This window comes from Colias eurytheme, chromosome 29 (genome assembly GCF_061535395.1).
Source record: "Colias eurytheme isolate Ceu_HAF_F1 chromosome 29, ilColEury1 Martin Lab GWU primary, whole genome shotgun sequence".
Taxonomy (NCBI): domain Eukaryota; kingdom Metazoa; phylum Arthropoda; class Insecta; order Lepidoptera; family Pieridae; genus Colias; species Colias eurytheme.
This window is the reverse complement of record NC_143008.1, coordinates 6701611-6723712: the sequence shown is the minus strand read 5'-3', so window position 1 is coordinate 6723712 and position 22102 is coordinate 6701611. Positions and strand designations below refer to the sequence as shown.

Genomic DNA, 22102 nt, shown 5'->3' with positions numbered 1-22102 from the left:
TTGGATAGTAAACTATATTTTCTTACTGTTAATATTTTAGACATAAAGTCCAAGTAAATCTTTAAAAAAATTTAATAATCCTTAAAAAAGGCATACTTAATTTTTGAATAAAAAATGAATCGAGCGAAAATGTGTCTTGTACATGGAAAGAAAAAGACCCAATAAATCATATACTAAAGTTCCATTTTGATTGTATGTGTGCGTCTTGTGTGCCTGTTTCAGAATATTAATGCAAATACACATAAAATTTAAGGAGCCTCCCCTTAATTACCTTTACCTAGCGTAATAACATTCCTATTTACAATTTTATGAATTTATTATATTTTTACCTATAATTGAATTTATTTTTATATTTTTGTACCCTTGAATTGTGATATTTTTTACTTAAATTAATATTGTGTTACATTCCTATATTTTACTTAATTTACAAAATATCAGAATTTTATTATAAGACTATTTATAAAAATCGTCTTTATTTTGGAGGCTATTTTAAGAAAGGGGTCTATGAATATTGTAAAATTAAAATTAGGCCACTATTTTCATTGTAAAAATTTGTAAGTATGAAGATTTTTGTTTGTGTCTATTAAAAAACTACTTATTAATTATTATCCATATTGTTTGCAATTTTTAGACGTAAAATTTGAACTACGAACCTTTTGTTTCAAAATATAATACATCATTGACTCCCTTTACATACAACGTTTATATTTTAAGAATGGCCCCCTAAAGTTGTTTTTTTTTTACCTATTTTACATATTCTTCCTAAACGTGTGTAACACATGGTGTTCACGAAATGTTACCATATTTAAGAATTGTAGTTGTGATTTATATTTGTAAAACAAAATAAATGTCGTTTTTTAATCTTGTCTTTTATTTGTTTAACCTAATCCTATCCTGTAATACCTGACTACAGTAATATTATGTGAACCTATCCTCATACACAATACACATAGGATTAACATAATATTGTGCTAGCTGTGCTCCGCGGTTGCATCCGCGTGGCTCCGCTCCTGTTGGTCTTAGCGTAATGATATAGCCTAAAACCTTCCTCGATGAATGGGCTATCTAACACAGGAAGAATTTTTCAAATTGGACCAGTAGTTCCCGAGATTAGCGCATTTAAACAAACAAATTCTTCAGCTTTATAATATAAACTATAAATTAGAGAATAAGAGAAAATAAAACAACAAAAATAATTTCAAACATTTATTCACAAATCATTTCTTATAAAAAATTAAACTTAGATACAATTCTTAAATGCCATTTTCATTTAATCTAACTTAAGTGACTAGACATTTATTTTTAATAAATGAGCCAATTTTTACAAGTTACCTTATTTAATAACTTGGATATGTTGCCATTATCGAAAAAAAAAATAAGGATATAGTTTTTTTAATTGATGTATAACAACTTTTATGTACACTGTCTGATTAATAAACATCCTTATATTATTATAAATATGAATTTTTTTGTATTTAAAAAGTGTGTAGAAATTATTTGTTTTTGTATCAAACATCAGGGGGTTACCATGATAAAGCCATATTAATTCCAATGTGGAAAAGTGACAGCGCTATATAGATTGTTTAGCGCCATCCCTTTCGCATATTGGAAATAATACTGCTATAATACATGGTAACTTACCAGAACTGATTTCATGAATTCGCATATAGATAAGTTACTCTTAGCATTCTGTCTACACATCACTTCTATAGAGTATAGGGTATATAACATTTTTATCTGGGGCTTTAAAAAGTCACTAGGTAAAGTTAGTATAGCATTTTTAATTAAGAATATAATAATCAATTATTTGTGATATTAAATAATGCCCTTATTTTGATTTTTTAAACAATTGCTGATTTATTTCATTACAACATGTAAATTATTAAATAAACAAATATAATAATCAATTTCGAAATATTATACAATGAATAGATACAAAAGTAATGTCCTGATAAACAAAAATACATTTTAATTAAATCCACGCCTGCATGAAGAAACAAAAAAAAACAATACCTTAATAGTTGTTCTATCTAATATGTTTAACAATTTTTGGGAATGTCTTACTTAAATCTACCAAACTCTTCCAAAATCTACCAAATAATCCGTTGGGGCGCATCAAAATCTACCCACTTGACTTCCTTATTGAAAAACACATAAAACATAGCAACATTGATAGCCAAATACCACAAAAACTCGAAAGTTGCAACCTTATATGAAGACTTTGCGAATCGTAACCTACTTATTATATAGGGAACCAAAAAGTACCTCACATCAAGCAGTTTTTGCAACCCTACCGTTAAAAACAACGCTATTGTGTATGGCAGTAAAAACGCAACACAATTCTGATCTCTTAAATTATCATATAAACTAAATAGGAGGAAAATATATGCTGGTATCATTGCATATTTTGCGTATTCATATTTGCCAAACCAGCGATTCCAAATATAGAAAGTATAATGCCTATTATCAGCTAAGAGATATGGATGTACTAAGGTATTAAAATGAACTATAGCTGTGAACAAAACAGCTAATAACACAACCTTAAGTTTATTACGTGATATTAACTTCAAAGTAGACGAAAACCTAGCCAATACATATGGCAACCCAAACACACCATAGAATAATAGGAAATACAGCATCTGTGGCAAGTGCAGTGTTGCCTCATGTGCGCTTTTATCACCCACTACAATCGAACCGTTTATATACACGAAGACTACAAAACCTAGCAACACTAACGCATGTTGAAACATTATAACGAATTCAGATAACGATAAAAACTTGAACACATTAACGAAACATGTACTTATATGATATTTTAAAGCTATAAACACATCACTGAGGTTGTAATATCGCTTTAATTTAGACGAATCTATGTTATTAGCGATAATGCTTCGACGAATAGCAGTCTTGTTCAAATACTGGTTTCCATACACCCTTGAGCTACGTATGAACAAGTCGATCATTCTATGCCCGAACATCATAGCTATCCAAACGACATTTGTCTGCCGAACTAACACACACAACCCTCCATTTAAAAACACAAGCCAGTAACTCTTTAACACAATTGACGATATAGAAAAAATTAACAACATAAGCAGAGACAGAGTTTCAGTATAGTACACAAAGGAGAAAAAGTATAACGGTGGAAGAATAGCCAAACTAACGGCTTGAAGAACGATCTTAATTTGACTTCCCGTGTGTCCGTATATAAACTTCAATAGAAAAGAAAATATTATTAGATTCATGCATGACGCGAGTAAATTTACGAAACGGAGGTTATATGTGTTACAATCTTGATTAAAAAAAGATATAATGGTTGAAGCTACATATAGACCTGGGAGAGTTGTTATTTTGGGATCCCATCTGGTGAAATTGCGCTCACAGTAAGCGATTCCTTGCGGTATGTGGAATAGTTCGTCAATAATGACGTCTGATGCTTTGTACACTGCCTTGAATAAGTGTAGCGATGTATAGAAGTATATTACAACTGCAGCAATCAGGAGTATTATAAATTTTATCGATATAAACATCATTTTGTCTGAAACAATACAATTTAAAACACATAAATACAGAAATGATACAAAAGGGAAAGAAACTATTACTATGTTAAATAATCAATAGGCAGCCTTCTCGCTTGTATGGCACAAATTACACTACAATAGGTGGTGTTCAAATCTGTTCATAAAAAAGTATAATCTTTCATAGGTATGTTTATATTCACAAATTGAAAGGTACATTCACTGAAATCATTCCACAATTATCTTTCTTATTCAAATTTAAGTAATACAAAATATCCAAGTTGTTAATTTGAAATTTTTAATGCATGACTTATTTATAGCATTAAATGGTATTATTGAGTGGGATGCAGTAAGGAAATTGTATAAATTGTTATAAAAAGTGTGCCCGCCTAATGCCCGCCTACAACATTATCTTATTTGACTTTGAAGAATTCAAATAAAGTTGTACATTACCGTAAAAGTTATTAAAAATACTTACAACATTACCAATTGTATATACTGAAGAAATTTTGGCTAATTGTCTTAATTGAAACTTAATCTATACGATAAAATCGTAAAAACACTGATAACTTACATGACTGTGCAATTTAATACACTGAAAGGTGTATTTCCTGTAGTTCGTTGCTTTAGTACGTGTTTTTTGTAATTGCAATTTCCATAGGAGTTTTATTTTCTATATTATCCCGCACCGGGATTTACAATTTTTTAACACAACACGCTGTTTTTATTGATTGTCGATTCGCGGCATTTTTTTGACATAAAGTTTATGCATTAAACACGGATGAATACAAGGCATTTGATATCACAGATTAAGTACTGGTGTGATTTTACTTTAAATCCTAAAATAAAAGAATAAGAACGATCAAACGAAGATGTAAGAAATTTATATCACATCAATTTCTTTAATAAGCATTAAACTCGCTGAATATATTTTAATTAAAAAGTCAAGCGGTAGAAATAGCGCAAAATACAAACTAAATTCTACATATACCTATATATTTTTATTCGAAGGAAATTTTGTAATAATTTTTGCTGAATCGTAAGTGAAGTGAATCGTTTTTAAATTTCAAGTTACATGTACAACACTTGGCTACAAGGTCTCGAGATCTCTCGTATCCAGTCCAAAAAATATAAAAAAAAACGAGTTGACATTTGACAATTGAGCTAACGGTTGCACTATTTGAAACTTGAAACTTGAAAGTGCTTACAAAATTTCGGAAACTACAATAATATCGAGAGAATATCGTATTAAATGATTCTTCAAGATGACTGTAAGTGAAGCTACTAACTTTGTGACGAAGCTCAAAGCGCATGGATCTGAAAACGACTATTACAACTTAGAAACGGCGTGTAAGGATTTCACTGTTTTGCTAACGAAACTGTCGACCAAAGATAAACAATCCTTTTCGTTAAATGTTTTATGTGTATTATGCAGGTAAGTTTACATCATATTAGTACTAGCTTACCGCCCGCGGCTTAGCCCGCTTTGTCTAAAACCTAATAAATTATATACTAAAACCTTCGCCTTGAATTTTTAAAAAAAACCACATCAAAATGCGTTGCGTAGTTTTAAAGATTTAAGCATACATAGGCCCATAGGGACAGAAAAAGCGACTTTGTTTTATACTATGTAGTGATAAAGTTCATTATTTAGTGATACACATAGTTTTCAAGATCAGGGAGAACTTACGAATCTTCTTTGTGTAAACTATTTAATAATTCGCCACAGGCTACTTGTAAAGGAGTTTATATCTCAGCGTAAATTTGTTAAATTACCTAATTTGAATTAAGGGTCAGCTCACACCGAGACGCGACGCGGCGCGACGCTGCGCGCACTTTTTTCATAGAGCGACTCAGAATATACTTTATTCACTACACGAAAAGATACACATTACATTGTGAGAATTCAGATTACGTTGCACCACGCAGCGCTGCGCCTCGAGGTGCCTCGCGGCGTAGCAATGTGTATCTTTTCGTGTAGTGAATAAAGTATATTCTGAGTCGCTCTATGAAAAATGTGCGCGCAGCGTCGCGCCGCGTCGCGTCTCGGTGTGAGCTGACCCTAACTGAGACTATTAAACTATTGTATATGACGTATTAAACCTTTAAAAATGTGCTATAGATTAATTTAAGTTTTCAGAAAATGTATTTGGTGATCAGCTGACGCAACTACACCTGTATTAAGCAATAATTAAGCATACTACAAAATATATAAAAAAAAAATAAAACTATATTTATATGAGAGATACTGAACTTCACTTTGTAGTGAATACATTTCAAATTCATTTATTTAGAATTTATTCATTCAACTAGACTTCATCAGAAGTGATTTTTAATCATCAAAAACATATAGTAGAATCCTCTTATAATGACCAACCGCTTATTATGACGTATTACACAGCGAAGTTTGGTTTTCATATAAAATTCTATATAAAAATTCGGATAAAATGACTTCGTAATAGCGACATGTCGGTAATAATTGTGACCAATCCATACTAATACTAGCGGTCCGCCCCGGCTTCGCCCGTGGTACATATGAAAAATAGATGTTGGCCGATTCTCAGACTTACCCAATATGCACAGAAAATTTCATGAGAATCGGTCCACCCGTTTCGGAGGAGTATGCAGACTAACATTGTGACACGAGAATTTTATATATAAGATTATAAATGCGAAAGTAACTCTGTCTGACTGTCTGTTACTCAATCACGCCTAAACTACTGAACCAATTTGCATGAAATTTGGTATGGAGATATTTTGATACCCGAGAAAGGACATAGGCTACCTTTTATTGCGAAATATGTACCACGGGCGAAGCCGGGGCGGACCACTAGTTCTATATAAAAATTCGGATAAAATGACTTCGTAATAGTGACGTGTCGCTAATAATTGTGACCAATGTTTTATAAATAATCCGGTTATACATAGTGTTGAAATGATTTTTAACACTTTTGACAGTGTTTGGGACAGTTATGTGATATCCTACGATGTACGGCGCTCGCGCCTTTTTTTGTTTCTTGTCTCAATGTGTAGTTACCTTTTCTCTGTATTGAAATAAATACATACTAACAAAAAAAGGAGATTATTTTCTACAAAATCCTTATTTTAACATGTTCGTCAATTCCCATCGATGTCATTATAAACGGACTCCTGTACTTCAATATTCATCACTATAAATATTTACCATCTGTATAACTTATCTATTGAACCATATATTACAGGAATTTAGAAAAAGTACCAACATGGAAACAAAGAATAAACAGCACAGAACTAATAACACTATGTATAGAATGTGTGAGGCAGAACAGAGGTTTGGAGGGAGAGGAGCGAGTGAAGAGCCTTGCGTGTATTTATCATGTACATAAATATATTGTGAGACAGGTGAGTTTTAAGTAAACAGCTTCTACTAAATCTACTATAGCTTGACCGCAACGAGGAATCGGAGTCGAGTTTTGGAGTGGGAGTCGAGCATGCTTCGGCTCGCAAATATACCATGTTTGATGTTGAAACCTTTTACATTAACATTACCTAAACATTTTACTAAAAATCTTTAGTTTTTAACAAAACAAAAATAAATTTCATTGTAAGCAGATTAAATTCTAGAATAATATATTATTACTAGACTAGCTGCGCTCCGCGGTTTCACCCGCGTGGCTCCGCTTCTGTTGGTGTTAGTGTGGTGATATTATATTATAGCCTATAGCCTACCTCGATAAATGGGCTATCCAACACGGAAAGAATTTTTCTAATCGAATCAGTAGTTCTTGAGATTAGCGCATTCAAACAAACAAACTATTCAGCTTTATAATATTAGTATAGATATTATTTCATTTTTTCAGAGCACATCAGTACCACCAGAACTAATACTCAAATTATCCTTCATGCCTTTCGAATGTGACGTAAACAACCTTCTCAAGGATTACCACAAAACATATTGGAGCATACTTGTCGATCGACTGACGTACATCGAAAAGCTAAAAACAAAACTGGCCATAAAGAAACTGTTACCAAAATTCAACGATGATTTGACCAAAGTGATAACGATATACAAAGATATTAACGACTTCTGCACTAATTTATTACCAATTATTGTTAAAAAGATGTATTACATCTTCGATGATGCTACAACTGACTTAAATGAGAGTTATCGTAAAATATTCGACGCGATTCCTACACATGCTAACACTATAAAACAGTGTAACGATAAACAGTTAACGGAATTGTATGTGAGATTCAACGATTGCATCTATGTTGTAACGGAAAACTTGAGTAAGATTGACTTTAAAAACTCTCCTTTGGAAGATATTGTAAGAATATGTATATCTTTACTGGGCCATCGTGCGGATATATTTCATTGCTTCCAAACATTCTATTTGAACTCGTTTTTGTATATATTTAGTAAACGAGCCAACAATATAGATAATGTGTTTAAAAACTTGATAGTTTCGTGTGAAACAACAGAGAAATTAGGATATAAGAGCTTAATGTACGCGACCTACCCATTTCTAAATCAAATGCTCCGACTCTGGATTGAATCGTATGAAATGAATGTTTCAAGTATGGAAAGCAGTTGCTTGAATTTCGTATTATTTTTAATGGGTAAAGCGAAAAAGTGCAGCCAGTTAGTCAAATGCGAAAATTGTAATATAAAAACTGGTCTACACGACGCTCTACGGCTAAGCTTTTTGGTGAAAAACTTAATAAATAAAGCCGTAAATGATAATTCTTTTTCATCTAAATCGGAAGTATTCCACGCGATTAGAGAACAACAGTATTCTATTTTGGACGAATTGAAAGCAGCTGGTTGTGTTAATATTAGTAAATATCACGTAAAATTGCAAACAGATGTTCACAACGCCGCCATCTTGTTGCACAAGGCGGGTAACTACGAGTTTTCCATAACGCTTTTTGACATTTACCTGTCAAAAGAGTTGGAGAATTTAAAGGCGGGTGATTTTAAAAACGTCAGCCGCGGGCTGTATAATAAAAGTATATGTGAACTGGACAATAAAATGTACGAAGGAGGTATTCGCGACGCGTTTTTGAGTTTGGCTTTTTCGCAAGATGTGAAAAACGAGAAATATATGAATATTGTGGTCAGTATGAAGGGAAAGGCGGCGAAAGTTGAGGACAATGATAATCAAGATTTGCAGTTTCTATCCGTGCTGAGCGCGTGCGAAACTAGGGAGGGTGGTGTTGATATTAAACCGTTTTTGAAACATGTTAAGTTTAGGTGAGTTTTTTTATGTTTATTTAACAACTAGCTTACCGCCCGCAGCTTCGCCCGCTTTGTCTAAAACCTAATAAATTATATACTAGAACCTTCCTCTTGAATCACTCTATCTATTAAAAAAAACCGCATCAAAATCCGTTGCGTAGTTTTAAAGATTTAAGCATACAAAGGGACACAGGGACAGAGAAAGCGACTTTGTTTTATACTATGTAGTGATGACATTTCAATTTTAAAATAATATAATATGAGTATGGAATAAACATGAGTAAGATGATGAAAACATTTTGAAACAGAATATTGCAGTGTCCTTCTGTCATCTCTATTGACGAAATTAAGCGTTATTTTGCTTTATCGCGCTGCGCTTGCGCAAGTAGAGAGAGAAAGTATGTACTATACAGTCATCTATCTCTTTCTAACTCAATATAATATTATAAATGCCTGTCTGTATTGTCTGTCTGTCCGTCCCTTCTTGACTCTTTGATGCATAGCAAAGATAGAATGTATATCCAATATATATATAATTTAATGTTTTTTTTTTATTTTTTATAAATAATTTGTGTTTTAATAGTAAGTAAGCTACCTTGTAGAAAAGGCCTATTCTCAACATAATTTGTAATTATTGTACTACATATTTTGTAATTATTATAATACTAGCGGTCCGCCACGGCTTCGCCCGTGGTACATATTTCGCAATAAAAAGCCTATGTTCTTTCTCAGGTTCTAAAGATTGTCTGTGCTAAATTTCATCAAAATCGGTTGAGAGGTTTAAGCGGGAAAGCGTAACATACATACATACATAATTACAAACCTTTCCTCTTTATAATATTAGTATAGAATAGATATTTTATTTGCAGTGAATTATTAAAGCATGAATTTGCAATGTACGAGAAACTGTGGCCGTCATTAGCACCTATAACTGGTGTTATACTGTCCTTATACAAGATGGTCAATTCTAACCGTTTTTTGGGTTGCGGTAAGTAATTTAATGTATTTAAAAGTTGGTCTGTTAGTTTGAGGCATAAACTGCTGGACTGATTTTGATAAGCTTATACGTATATGAGCGAAAAGTAAGTCTCTCTAACAGTGTAATGCATATAAACTGCTGAATCTATATTGATAATTTTTTTGTGTATAAGCGATAGTTATGTTTAAAAAGAATTAGTGTGTGTTGTTCTTTTTTAATAAGCCAATTAATTTTCACTTTCATGAGAATCAGAATCAGCAGCGCAAGTCCCATTAAAAAGGGTCTAACCATTTCTAAAGTAATGCTAGAACAATCGGACAATTGATTAATAATGCAATACATATTTTATTGTAGTTCGAAGTTCCATTTCATATGAGCTGTGAAAATAACAATATAATAATAAAATCGTAAAATTACTTTCATGTTATTGAAGTGAAACTTCTTTATCGGGGTTTTCTTATCCCTACCACGTGATTGACGTTTTTCTGTAAAGTTGCATTAAATAAATTATTTTTTGAAAAGTAAGTTTCACTTCTTACGTGTGTACACTAACTAGTACACGCACACATTTTTTTTATAATTTTTTTGAAGTGAAACTTCTTTATCGGGGTTGGACAAAAATTTAGTGTAACATTTCTGCGTTACGCCGTACGCGTGACATTTTTGCGTTACGCCGTACGCGTGACATTTTTGCGTTACGCCATACTCGTGACATTTTTAAGGTCATAAGAAGTTTCACTTCTTACGTGTGTACACTATAGTCCGTTCGCGTTAAGAAAATAGTGAGTCATCGTTGTCCGCCGGCCTGGCCACGCCCCAAATTAGAAAGTCGAGTTCACAGTGACCAGTTGAAATCTGACCTTCGAACAAAACGGTTGTGTATTTTGCTTGACTCGTTCAACAATAAATTTTGAAAATGAATACTTCACCAATTCCAAAGAATAAAAGTGGATCAATAATCCATAGCGGAGAGAGACGCATAATTTACAATGTTTATAAGTACTTTAAATTGTGTGATTTAAATGCAACTGTGGAGAGCATAGTCATAAAAACAGCAAGTGCATGCGGTGTGTCCGAAAATACTGTTTATAAAATTATTAAAGAACAAAAGGATACCAACACATTAAAATCACCCGTGAACATTTTTTTTCCATTAATAATAATTTAATGTTTATAAAAATGTTTGTACTTTTTCTCCACTGTGAATACACCCTCATCCTGTAGTTGCACTGATGACTCACTATTTTCTTAACGCGAACGGACTATAATTAGTACACGCACACATTTTTTTTTATAATTTTTTTTTTTTGTTATATTTACAGCTGAAGACAAAAAAGCGATAAAGGATACATTTTACGATATCATTCTAAATACTCCGAGCATAGTGAAGTGGATACAGAATGATAGATACAAAGAAATTGTCAAAGAAATAATAAATGACATGGATTGGAAGGTGAGTAAAGACCCAGAAAAAATACAGTACTGTTATATTTGACTGACCGGTTGGCTTGGTCGGTAGTGGCCCTGCCTTCCAAGCCAGAGGTCGTGGGTTCGATTCCCACCCGGGGCAAATATTTGTGTGATGAACATGTTTGTTCTGTGTCTGGGTGTTTGCCTAAACTACTGAACCAATTTGCATAAAATATGGTATGGAGATATTTTAATACCCGAGAAAGGACATAGGCTACTTTTTATTGCGAAATATGTACCACGGGCGAAGCCGCGTCGGACCGCTAGTACAATATAAACTTAATTAACTTAAATACTAAATTGAAAATATTCATACAAAAATCAACATGGAAATAGAAAATTTAAATAACTTTGTTATATTTGACTGACCGGTTGGCTTGGTCGGTAGTGGCCCTGCCTTCCAAGCCAGAGGTCGTGGGTTCGATTCCCACCCAGGCCAAATATTTGTGTGATGAACATAGATGTTTGCTCTGTGTCTGTGTTAATTATCTATATAAGTATGTATTTAAAATTATATATGTATGTTTATCAGCCATCTGGTTTCCATAACACAAGCGAAAGCTTAGTATGGGATCAGATCGTGCCGTGTGTGAAAATTGTCCCGAAATATTTATATTTATTTATATAATAAAAAAATCGCTAACATCCCTAGGAGACGCGGGTTCAAATCCTGCGTCGTGATCGAATTTTTTTATTCTTTAAAACTACTAATTACTTATAAATTTATAATAAAATAAATAATCCATACTAATATTATAAATGCGAAAGTAACTCTGTCTGTCTGTCTGTTACTCAATCACGCCTAAACTACTGAACCAATTTGCATGAAATTTGGTATGGAGATATTTTGATACCCGAGAAAGGACATAGGCTACCTATTATTGCGAAATATGTACCACGGGCGAAGCCGGGGCGGACCTCTAGTAAATAATAAAATAATAATTAAATACTAATACTAATTACTTACTAAATTGACAATTTTCTCGTTTTCAGAAACTAACATTAGAAGATAAAATGGTATATGTGGCATTGCTGTTCATAAAATCGGAGCACGATTTGCTCGATGCGAGCGAAAAATATGGATGGAAACCTGCTGAACAAGTGAGTTGAAACTCAAACTCATACTCAATTAACAACTCAATTTTATATTTAACTAGCTTACCGCCCGCGGCTTCGCCCGCTTTGTCTAAAACTTAATAAATTATATACTAAAACCTTCCTCTTGAATCACTCTATCTAGTAAAAAAAACTGCATCAAAATCCGTTGCGTAGTTTTAAAGATTTAAGCACACAAAGGGACATAGGGACAGAGAAAGCGACTTTGTATTATACTATGTAGTGAAGTATTTTTGAATCGTCATTATTCTAAATTTTAAAGGTGTAAAATGTAAGTCGAGGTTTAAAAATGACGTCTTTTAGGGTTTTTTTCGCATACACCTAGAAAACAATGATTCTTGCTGTTTAAAAAAAGCATGTGTGCCGAGCACACGTGTGAGAAGTGAAACTTTTTTGGTGCGATTCAAAGATACAACAATCGTCGCCGTATTCCATGACGTGACGGTATTGCACATGACGCGACCTTGAAATTTTACTCTCAACGCGCCTAAAGAAGTTACACTTGAGTAATCAGTTCCACAACTTCTAGATAATATGTTCTGTTTAGCATATCTGTTAGTTAAAATGACTAATGTATAAAAATATAAGGTTAACTAGTGGTCCGCCCCGGCTTCGCCTGTGGTACATATTTCGCAATAAAATGTAGCCTATGTCCTTTCTCGGGGTTCAAAATATCTCCATACCAAATTTCATGCAAATTGGTTCAGTAGTTTAGGCGTGATTGAGTAACAGACAGACAGACAGAGTTACTTTCGCATTTATAATATTAGTATGGATATGCTTGTGATGAAACTGACTCTTAGAATTATTTTTATATCGTTCATATTGTACAAGCAATAGAAGATTATTTTTTCGTATAACATTACATATCCATACTAATATTATAAATGCGAAAGTAACTCTGTCTGTTTGTCTGTTACTTAATCACGCCTAAACTACTGAACCAATTTGCATGAAATTTGGTATGGAGATATTTTGATACCCGAGAAAGGACATAGGCTACCTTTTATTGCGAAATATTTACCACGGGCGAAGCCGGGGCGGACCTCTAGTTCAAAATATAAAAAAAAATATCTTTTTTTGACCATTTTATCTAAAATTTCAGTTACTCGACTTAGACAAAAGTGTAGTAGTGCTTAGAACACTATCGCAAGAACACACAGCGACGAGGGACTCGATTCGTGGCGTCGAATTGTTGGCGAGTTTCATACGGGACTTGGGTGATGGTATGTATGAAGTGAAAGTGTAAAGTGTAAGTCAAAGTGTGAAGTGTAAGTCAAAGTGTTAGGTGTTAGGTGAAAGTCTTAAATATTTTTGATTAATGGAATAAAAATATGTGAGAGTTAAAATTTGTTTTCAATGTTTAAAATGTCAAATATACAAAAATTTAATAATAATCTTATATATAAAAATGAACCGCAAAATGTGTTGGTAAGCGCATAACTCGAGAACGGCTGAACCGATTTCGATAATTCTTTTTTTATTATATTCCTTGAAGTACGAGGATGGTTTTTATGTAGAGAAAACGGAAATATGTACCACGGGCGAAGCCGGGGCGGACCGCTAGTATATAATATAATTTTTGTCTCAAAGTAAAGTTATTACGATGTAAAAGGCACTTTTGACCGTAATATATGTTTAAATACAATTATCATGTGAATTATTGAAGGTGTCTGTATATTTAAAAATTACAGATTAACTTTATCATCAAAATAACAATAAAAAACAACAATTGCACAGCATTTCAAAAGGGATTAAAAAAATTATTATAAAATATCAATCAAATCTTTTCTTCCTCCCCAAATGGCTAAAAATTAAAATATATTTTTTAACTTATTTTCAGTACCTCACCACCGGCTGGCCCATTTTCTACGGATTTGCGAAGTGATAGTCCAACAATTGTTACATGTACATAGAACAGTACATGCTTTACATTTGGCGAACATGTGCCTTAGATTGAGCAAGTTTTTGGGTGATAAGTAAGTTATTATTAACTTAACTAAATTTTTATCAATTAAATATATTATGATATAGAAGAGAATATTTATAACTAGCTGTGTCCCGCGGTTTTACCCGCATTTCTCCGCTCCTGTTGGTCTTAGCGTGATGAGATATAGCCTATAACCTTCCTCGATAAATGGGCTATCTAACACCGAAATAATTTTTCAAATCGGTTTCGTGGTTCCTGAGATAAACGTGTTCAAGCAACAAATTCTTCAGATTTATAATATTAGTATGGACTAGCTTAACCCGGGATTAAATAATTTAAAATATAACCTACTAGCTTACCGTCCGCGGCTTCGCCCGCTTTGTCTAATCTAAAACCTAATAAATTATATACTAAAACCTTCTTATATATCTTGAATCAATCTATCTATTAAAAAAACCGCATCAAAATCCGTTGCGTAGTTTTTATAGATTTAAGCATACAAAGGGACAAAGAAAGCGACTTTGTTTTATACTATGTAGTGATGTGACTAAGGAAAATTTACCCCGTTTTCCAATTACAGCACTAGAGCGCATTATGCGGCATAATGCTTAACGTTGAATGTTCCAACTACAGCAACGCTTCGCACAATCGAGCACTAGAAAAAGTAATGCGCGTGAATTGATGCGTGCAATCGATTTATCGTTAGTAATTTATAATTGTTGGAAAAAAATTTAAAGCTTTCGTTTCATTGTAGCTTTTTCGAAATAATCAAAGTTAATTCAAATTGTGTTAAAAAAATAAATATAAGTATGGATGAAGGTACAAACATTGAAAAAAATGTTAATGAAATAATCAAAATCCAAATTACTTAAAATAACCGTAAATATTTTTCAACCAATTATTATGTAGACCACAATTATTATTTACACATTAATGAGGTTATTGCTAACTCTAAGAATTTTTTTTTCAACACTGACTTTAGCGCAACCTGCTGGTGCGTTTCACGTTCCAATTAAGCATCAGCATAATTCGGCATTGTGCGGCACTGAGTCGCATTATGCTCTGTAATTGGAAAACAGCCTTAGCTTTCTGCTGATAAAAGGATTTTGGAAATTGATCCAGCAATTTTTGTATTAAACAATACAATCACAAAAAAAATGTGTGAGATTTTTCCTATAGCCGTTTTTGAAGTGAAATTTCGTTAGGCGCATTGAGAGTAAAATTTCAAGGTCGCGTCATGGCAATACCGTCACATTATGGAGTAGGGCGACGATTTTGATCTTTAAATTTTGCGAAAGAAGTATCACTTCTGTCACGTGTGCTCGCCACACACGTTTCTTTTTTTGTAAAGAACAGAAAACATTCGATGAAATTAATAAAAAAAAATATAATTATTTTTGATTTTTTGACATTTCAGAGTCGCCTACATACGAAACGTTGGTACCATATTATACCACGCTGAGAGACAGTATCCAGAGATTGACAGCATCTCAGCAAATGCTGTCCAATTATGGACAAGTGTAGTGGGAACAAAGGAATCTATGGAGACAGCGTTGGTTTTCATTTGTGAAGTTGCTGTAAGATTTTCTTGTAAATGTTATTTTAATGATACAATTAATAGTATTGGATTATTTTATTGAAACTAATTATTATATTAATAGCTTAGTAATTAGTTGAAGGTATTTATTTTATCAGAAATTTTAGAAATTAATAGCCTTTTTCATTTTTTTTTTGGAAATTCCATTTAGGTCGCATTATTTTAATCCTACTATTATAATAAATGCGAAAGTTTGTGAGGATGGATGTATGTGTATGCATGTTTGTTACTCTTTCACGCAAATACAACTGAACCGATTACAATGAAATTTAGCACACATATAGAGGGTAACTTGGATTAACACGTGGGATAGGTTCAATCCCGTAAATCCCACGGAAACGGATACTATGCGGGTTTTTGAAAACGCAGACGAAGCCGCGGGCGGAAAGCTAGTTTAATATGAGACAATATATTATAGTCTGTTACATATAGAAATAACGCAGATTTCTGTTGATGCGACATTAAAATTTTTTTCGAACGAATTTTACGATTTTTTTAGCCTCTTATATCATGTTACCGACATAAGCTTATATAGATGCTGTGCCCCGCGGTTTCACCCGCATTGCTCCGCTCCTGTTGGTCTTAGCGTGGTGATATATAGCCTATAGTCTTCCTCTATAAATGGGCTATCTAACACGGAAATAATATTTCAAATCGGACCAGTAGTTCCTGATATTAGCGCGTTCAAACAAACAAACAAACTTTTCAGCTTTATAATATTAAGTATAGATAAGAGTATAAAAAAGATATTTGAAATAGCCTAATATTGTATTAATAAATAAATAAATAAATAAATTACAGATATACTACATCAAAAGCAAGCGACACACAGCGGCAGCCATTTTGTTAAGAACGACGCAAGCGCATATCGTGAACGCTTTCAAGTTATATCCGGATATGCAATGTGAGTTTTATTTTGTATGTTTGTCTGTTGGTATGATCAAAATAGATGTGTCGATTTGCGATTTTGATAAAGCATTTATCTTAGTTGGAGTTGCTCGCTAGAACAAGTTGACACTTATTTGTTTGCATTATATAATTCATGAAGTAATTTTTTTGAAGTGAAACTCCTTTCGGGGTTGGAAATAAATTTAGTGTAACATTTTTTCGTTACGCGTGACATTTTTCCGTTACGCGCCATTTTTTTCTTATCCCTACCACGCGTGATTCAACGTATTTCTGTAAAGTTGCATATAGTAAATTTTGAAAAATAAGGTCATAAAGAAGTTTCACTTCTTACGTGTGTACACTAGTACACGCACACATTTTTTTCTACTTTTTCTGTGGTAAAAAATTTGAATTTGTTTATTTTTTTTCATAACATTTTATGAAGATACCGTTCCCTTATTTATTATTACTAATATTTAAAAATTGCCCTTCCATTTTTTTTTTGTTTTTGACTTTTCTCCATGTAACAATGTCTACTAATTTATCTATAAATGATTGATGAAGCGATTTAAAACTTACTGCTTTTCTTAGCTATCTACATGTTATGTGTTTGTATTTTTCTCTTTTATAAGTGTAATAAATATTTTTTTTTGAAGTGAAACTTCTTTATCGGGGTTGGAAAAAAATTAGTGTAACATTTTTTCGTTGCGCGTGACATTTTTCCGTTACGCGTGACATTTTTCCGTTACGCGCCATCTTTGATTCGACGTACTTCTGTAAAGTTGCATATAGTAAATTATTTTTTGAAAAATATGGTCATGAAGAAGTTTCACTTCTTACGTGTGTACACTAGTACACGCACACATCCTAATCCTAATCCTAATACTATTATAAAGGCGAAAGTTTGTATGTATGGATGTTTGTTACTCTTTCACGCAAATACTACTGAACCGATTACAATGAAATTAAGCACACATATAGAGGGTAACTTGGATTAACACGTAGGATAGGTTTTATCCCGGAAATCCCACGGGAACGGATTTTTCTTTGAAAACGCGGGCGAAGCCGCGGGCGGAAAGCTAGTTTTTTTATATAATAAATCTATTATTTTTCATATTTTTTTAAATTTCAGTGGACTTAGCGCTCGGCAGGTTAATGGAAGCGCACGTATTGTTGTGTCCTGATTCTGGTTTTAATTCACTAACTGCAGTGAACGCTATACAAAGACATTATTTGGCTACTGCTACTGTGGGTAAGGATATTTTTTATATTTATAGTTTATATATATATATAAATCTCGTGTCACAATGTTTGTCCTCAATGGACTCCTAAACCACTTAACCGATTATAATAAAATTCGCACACCATGTGCAGTTCGATCCAACTTGAGAGATAGGATAGTTTAAACATGTAGGTACCACGGGCGAAGCCGGGGCGGACCGCTAGTAGTTTATAAATATAAAAAAATATTATAATAGAGATGTGACGAAATTCTTTTTGTGAAGTTTTTTATATAATATTTACTAGAGATGTGTCTCTCAGACAAAACCATGAAAGAATCCCTATTTAGTTAGTGTTACTTTACTAGCTTCGTCCTTGTAGTCAAAAGATAACCCGCATAGTACCCGTTTCACTATAATTTCTAGAGTAGAACCTATCCTCTGACCTATCTCAGATCTCAAGCTATCTCTATACCAAATTTCATCGAAATCGGTTCAGTGGTTGAGGCTGGAAAAAGCCAGAGTTATTTGTATACTAGATTTTCCTATTGTTATTTCATTATATTTTATTATTTTGTTAATATGGTAAATACTAAATATGTAAGTCGTATTGAAGTGAAACTTCTTTAGGCGCGTTGAGTGCAAAAATTTCAAGGTCGCGTCATGGCAATACCGTCACGTCATGGAATAAGGCGACGATTTTAGTACCTTAGAATCTTTCCAAAGATGTTTCACTTCTGACACGTGACACAAACGCTCTTTTTTCTTTAACAATATTATTACATTTTTCAGGCACAGTATGGACAACTAAACGTAGAAACAACCTCCTCCTTAAATACAATACATGTTTATCAACGGAGAAATGTGTAAAACTGTGTAAATATCTGAAATTATGGCGTCGGGCAAAAACAGCGGGTGGGGCGGGATTAGGGGCAAGTGGGGGCAAGGGGCAGGGGGTAATATATGGGGCAGTCACACAGACCTGCTGGCCTGAGGATGCTCAAGTAAGTATAAATAAAAAAATATTTCAGGGCAATTTTTCACACACGGCACGATCTGATCCCATACTAATCTTGCGCTTGTGTTATGGAAACCAGATGGCTGATAAACATACATGTATAATTTTAAATAAATACTTATATAGATAGTTAACAGCCAGACACAGTGCAAACATCTATGTTCATCACACAAATATTTGCCCCGGGTGGGAATCGAACCCACGACCAGTGACTTAGAAGGCAGGGTTACTACCAACCAAGCCAACCGGCCAGTCATAATAAACCAATACAAAATGTGCTCAAGTAGAATACAAAGAAATGAAAGAGTAGTTGTAATTATGTAACTACTCGCATTTGAAATATTTTCGCATACATATTCAATATTGATATAATTTATCAAATCGGACCCGTAGTTCCTGAGATTAGCTGGTTCAAACAAACAAAATAAATTATAGCTGAGTTATAAGGGGGAAGTTGTAGTTCCAAATACGTGCATATAAAGAAATTTGCAGACCGTCCCTTATTTCTCAAATTTCTAATATTAAAGTATTTGAACTCAAAAAAAAAGAAGATTGTTTCGTTCCATAAATTAAATTTTCTAATCCTTTTTTAAATTATTAAATTTTTCCTTTCCAGGTCAAAATCAACAACGCACTCAAAAACATACTCGACACAACCGACATACACATAACCAATATAGACTTAAATAAAAAGATCCAATCGTTTACCCCAAAACACGACCACATAGAAACCATGAGAGATACTATGATTAGAACACAACTTAGCCCTACCTTGCCTTGTATTTCTGTACCCGCGTTTATAACACCGGAGTTCTTAAAGCATGACGCATGCTCATGCTATGCATGCGTCATGCCGGCTTGTGCAATACTTTCAAGCCAGATATCAAGCCTAGAAGCATCTATGTACTTTAGATCTAAGGAAGATGTGATCGCTAGGAATTATTTCAATGGGGCGTTGAAAACTTTTGAGCTAGCGGAGGCGAAATTGAAGTCGATTTTTGTGGATAATGCTAAAAAATTCGAGAAATATATCGTCAATTTGGTGAAGGATAGTTGCTTTAAGGAATTTCGTGAATTGGAAGTCGAGTTTTTGATTGAGCTGGCCTTTTTTGAACTGTCCGAAAAGAATTTTGAGAAAGCAGACGATTGTATAGTTAGGATACATGAGATTCTTTCAGAAAATGATATTGACGTTTATCTACAAAATGAGATATCTAACTTGCTAGTATCTTCAGCTCTTTTGCGTGAAAAACGTCCAGAAATACCAAAAGAACTGGACATAGACTTCGATTCGCTCAAAATAAGCACGAACCAAGAAGCCAAAACGCCAGAAGGCAAAACTCTGCCCATAGATACAGTGAAGTTAGTGCAAAAAGAAGAAATTCCAATCAAACGAAAAGTCGCCAAAAAAATCAATTTGGACGATCCGGAGGAAGAGCCGAAAATAGAGAAACCTAAATCGAAGTTTAAAATCCCTGAACCGGTGATACCTAAACCTAGTTTAGAAATTATAACGCCTAGACCGACTAGATCGAGACCTAAAATAGTAATAACGCAAGCAGATACCCCGAAAACAGAGAAATTTTTCACCCCAAAATCAACGCCAAACGAGGCATTTTTCACCCCACAAACTTCGCACAAAACATACTCAAGAAAGATCGTTAAAAACCTAGAAGCCGAATTTTTAACTCCCATAGGAACTCCATCTGAAATTACAAAGAAAAAAGACACTAAAAGTTTAAGAAAAAAGACGTTGCTAAGGGCAACGAGCCCTGGGAAGTTGGAAGATAAGGTTAAACCTGTGACTCGGACTAGAAGGGTGAAACAGCCTGTATTCGATAAATAAGAAACCATCGATTAGAGAATGAGTTAAATGTCACAATGACAGCGTCATTGTCTATGCTCAAAATTGGCGGGAACCTCGAAATTTTTGCCTTTTGAGCGTGATTTTGCAAAAAAAAATTATCTAATTTTAAATATAATTTTGATGCACGTGATTTTACAAATGACTTGCTATTTTAAAAAGATAAAAAACCGAACTGAATATTTTTTTAATAATTTTAATTTTTAATATAATATAAAATAATGGCCTCGCTTCTTGCTTTTTTTTCTAACGTAAGTTTTGTATGTAAGTATATAAATATGTTATTTACCAAAAAACAAGTTATGTAATTTTAAATTAAGCTCTTTTTCAGTTCGACTAAATTTAAAAATTCTAGACTTGTAATGAATTGCTATGTATAAAAATATGAAAGGGATGATTATATGAGATGATATTGTTTGAAATTTCTAAATAAATAAAAGCTATGAAACATATCCATATATATAAAAATGTTGTGTGGTTTTATGAAACCACGGTAAAAGTGAAACTGTTCGAACGGTTCCGAACACTGCTTTGTGTAGCGCATGTCGCGTGACGGTCGGCTGCCGAGTAGGTATACCTACTCGGCAGCCGCGATGTCTTTTTTATTATATTCCTTGAAGTACGAGGATGGTTCTTATGGAGAGAAAACGTAAATATGTACCACGGGCGAAGCCGGGGCGGACCGCTAGTGTATAATAAAATTATTTTATTTTGTTATCGACAATGCAAATCCTTAAAAACCGTACAAATATATGATTTTAACTACAATTTTATTTTCCGCTTTTCTATGTTAATCTAACTTGTTTCACAAATTCTTTATATGCTTCAGTTTCGATACTACAAAAAGATTTAACAAAAATAATATATTTCTTGTCTTAAGAATTATAAATAAACTGTATTACCACAAAAAACAGACAGGGTTTAACTTTAAGCGCGGGTTCTCTTAAATCTGGTTTTGTCGTATTTCACATAGACAACTATTAAAGTGACAGATCCCTGGTTTAAAATTAGACTGTGTTTAAATTGTTTTGTAGTAAGACCAATACTTTATAGTTTTCCTGTCTTCTTTTCTTATTATAATCAACGAAATAGATAGCTAAGTAAACTAACGTAATATTTCATTATATGTATATTTTTAATAATTAGAGACCAAAATTGTCAACCCAAAGCACCATATAAAGTGTTCTTAATATTAAAGAGCGTATGCCGAGCACACGTGTCAGAAGTGAAACTTCTTTGGTAAGATTCAGAGATACCAAAATCGTCGCCTTACTCCATGACGCG

General features: G+C 33.3%; 2 protein-coding genes across 2 annotated transcripts; one reads left to right on the top strand and one right to left on the bottom strand.

Moving 5' to 3' along the window:
- Positions 1-1390: 1390 nt before the first annotated feature.
- Positions 1391-4256, bottom strand: Alg10 (alpha-1,2-glucosyltransferase Alg10). The gene is made up of 2 exons (XM_090118202.1): positions 4093-4256; positions 1391-3538 (listed from the first exon to the last, which is right to left on the bottom strand). The coding sequence occupies exon 2, from the start codon at positions 3531-3533 to the stop codon at positions 2091-2093; it is 1443 nt and encodes a 480-aa protein (XP_089974328.1). The 5' UTR covers positions 3534-3538; positions 4093-4256; the 3' UTR covers positions 1391-2090.
- Positions 4257-4703: 447 nt separating this feature from the next.
- On the top strand, positions 4704-21422 carry LOC149896344 (uncharacterized). Its single transcript, XM_090118418.1, has 13 exons — positions 4704-4953; positions 6740-6899; positions 7358-8751; positions 9606-9724; positions 11038-11168; positions 12179-12286; positions 13407-13527; positions 14145-14280; positions 15649-15808; positions 16630-16732; positions 17849-17968; positions 18729-18940; positions 19571-21422. Exons 1-13 carry the CDS (start codon positions 4784-4786, stop codon positions 20798-20800), a joined length of 4164 nt encoding a protein of 1387 aa, XP_089974544.1. The 5' UTR covers positions 4704-4783; the 3' UTR covers positions 20801-21422.
- Positions 21423-22102: the final 680 nt, after the last annotated feature.

Excerpts from the sequence above, each read along its gene's own strand:
- Alg10 (XM_090118202.1), bottom strand. The coding sequence starts at position 3,533 with ATGATGTTTATATCGATAAAATTTATAATACTCCTGATTGCTGCAGTT.
- LOC149896344 (XM_090118418.1), top strand. The coding sequence starts at position 4,784 with ATGACTGTAAGTGAAGCTACTAACTTTGTGACGAAGCTCAAAGCGCAT. Across the intron at positions 6,900-7,357 it reads ATAAATATATTGTGAGACAG|AGCACATCAGTACCACCAGA; the intron begins GTGAGTTTTAAG and ends TCATTTTTTCAG. Across the intron at positions 8,752-9,605 it reads TTGAAACATGTTAAGTTTAG|TGAATTATTAAAGCATGAAT; the intron begins GTGAGTTTTTTT and ends TTTTATTTGCAG.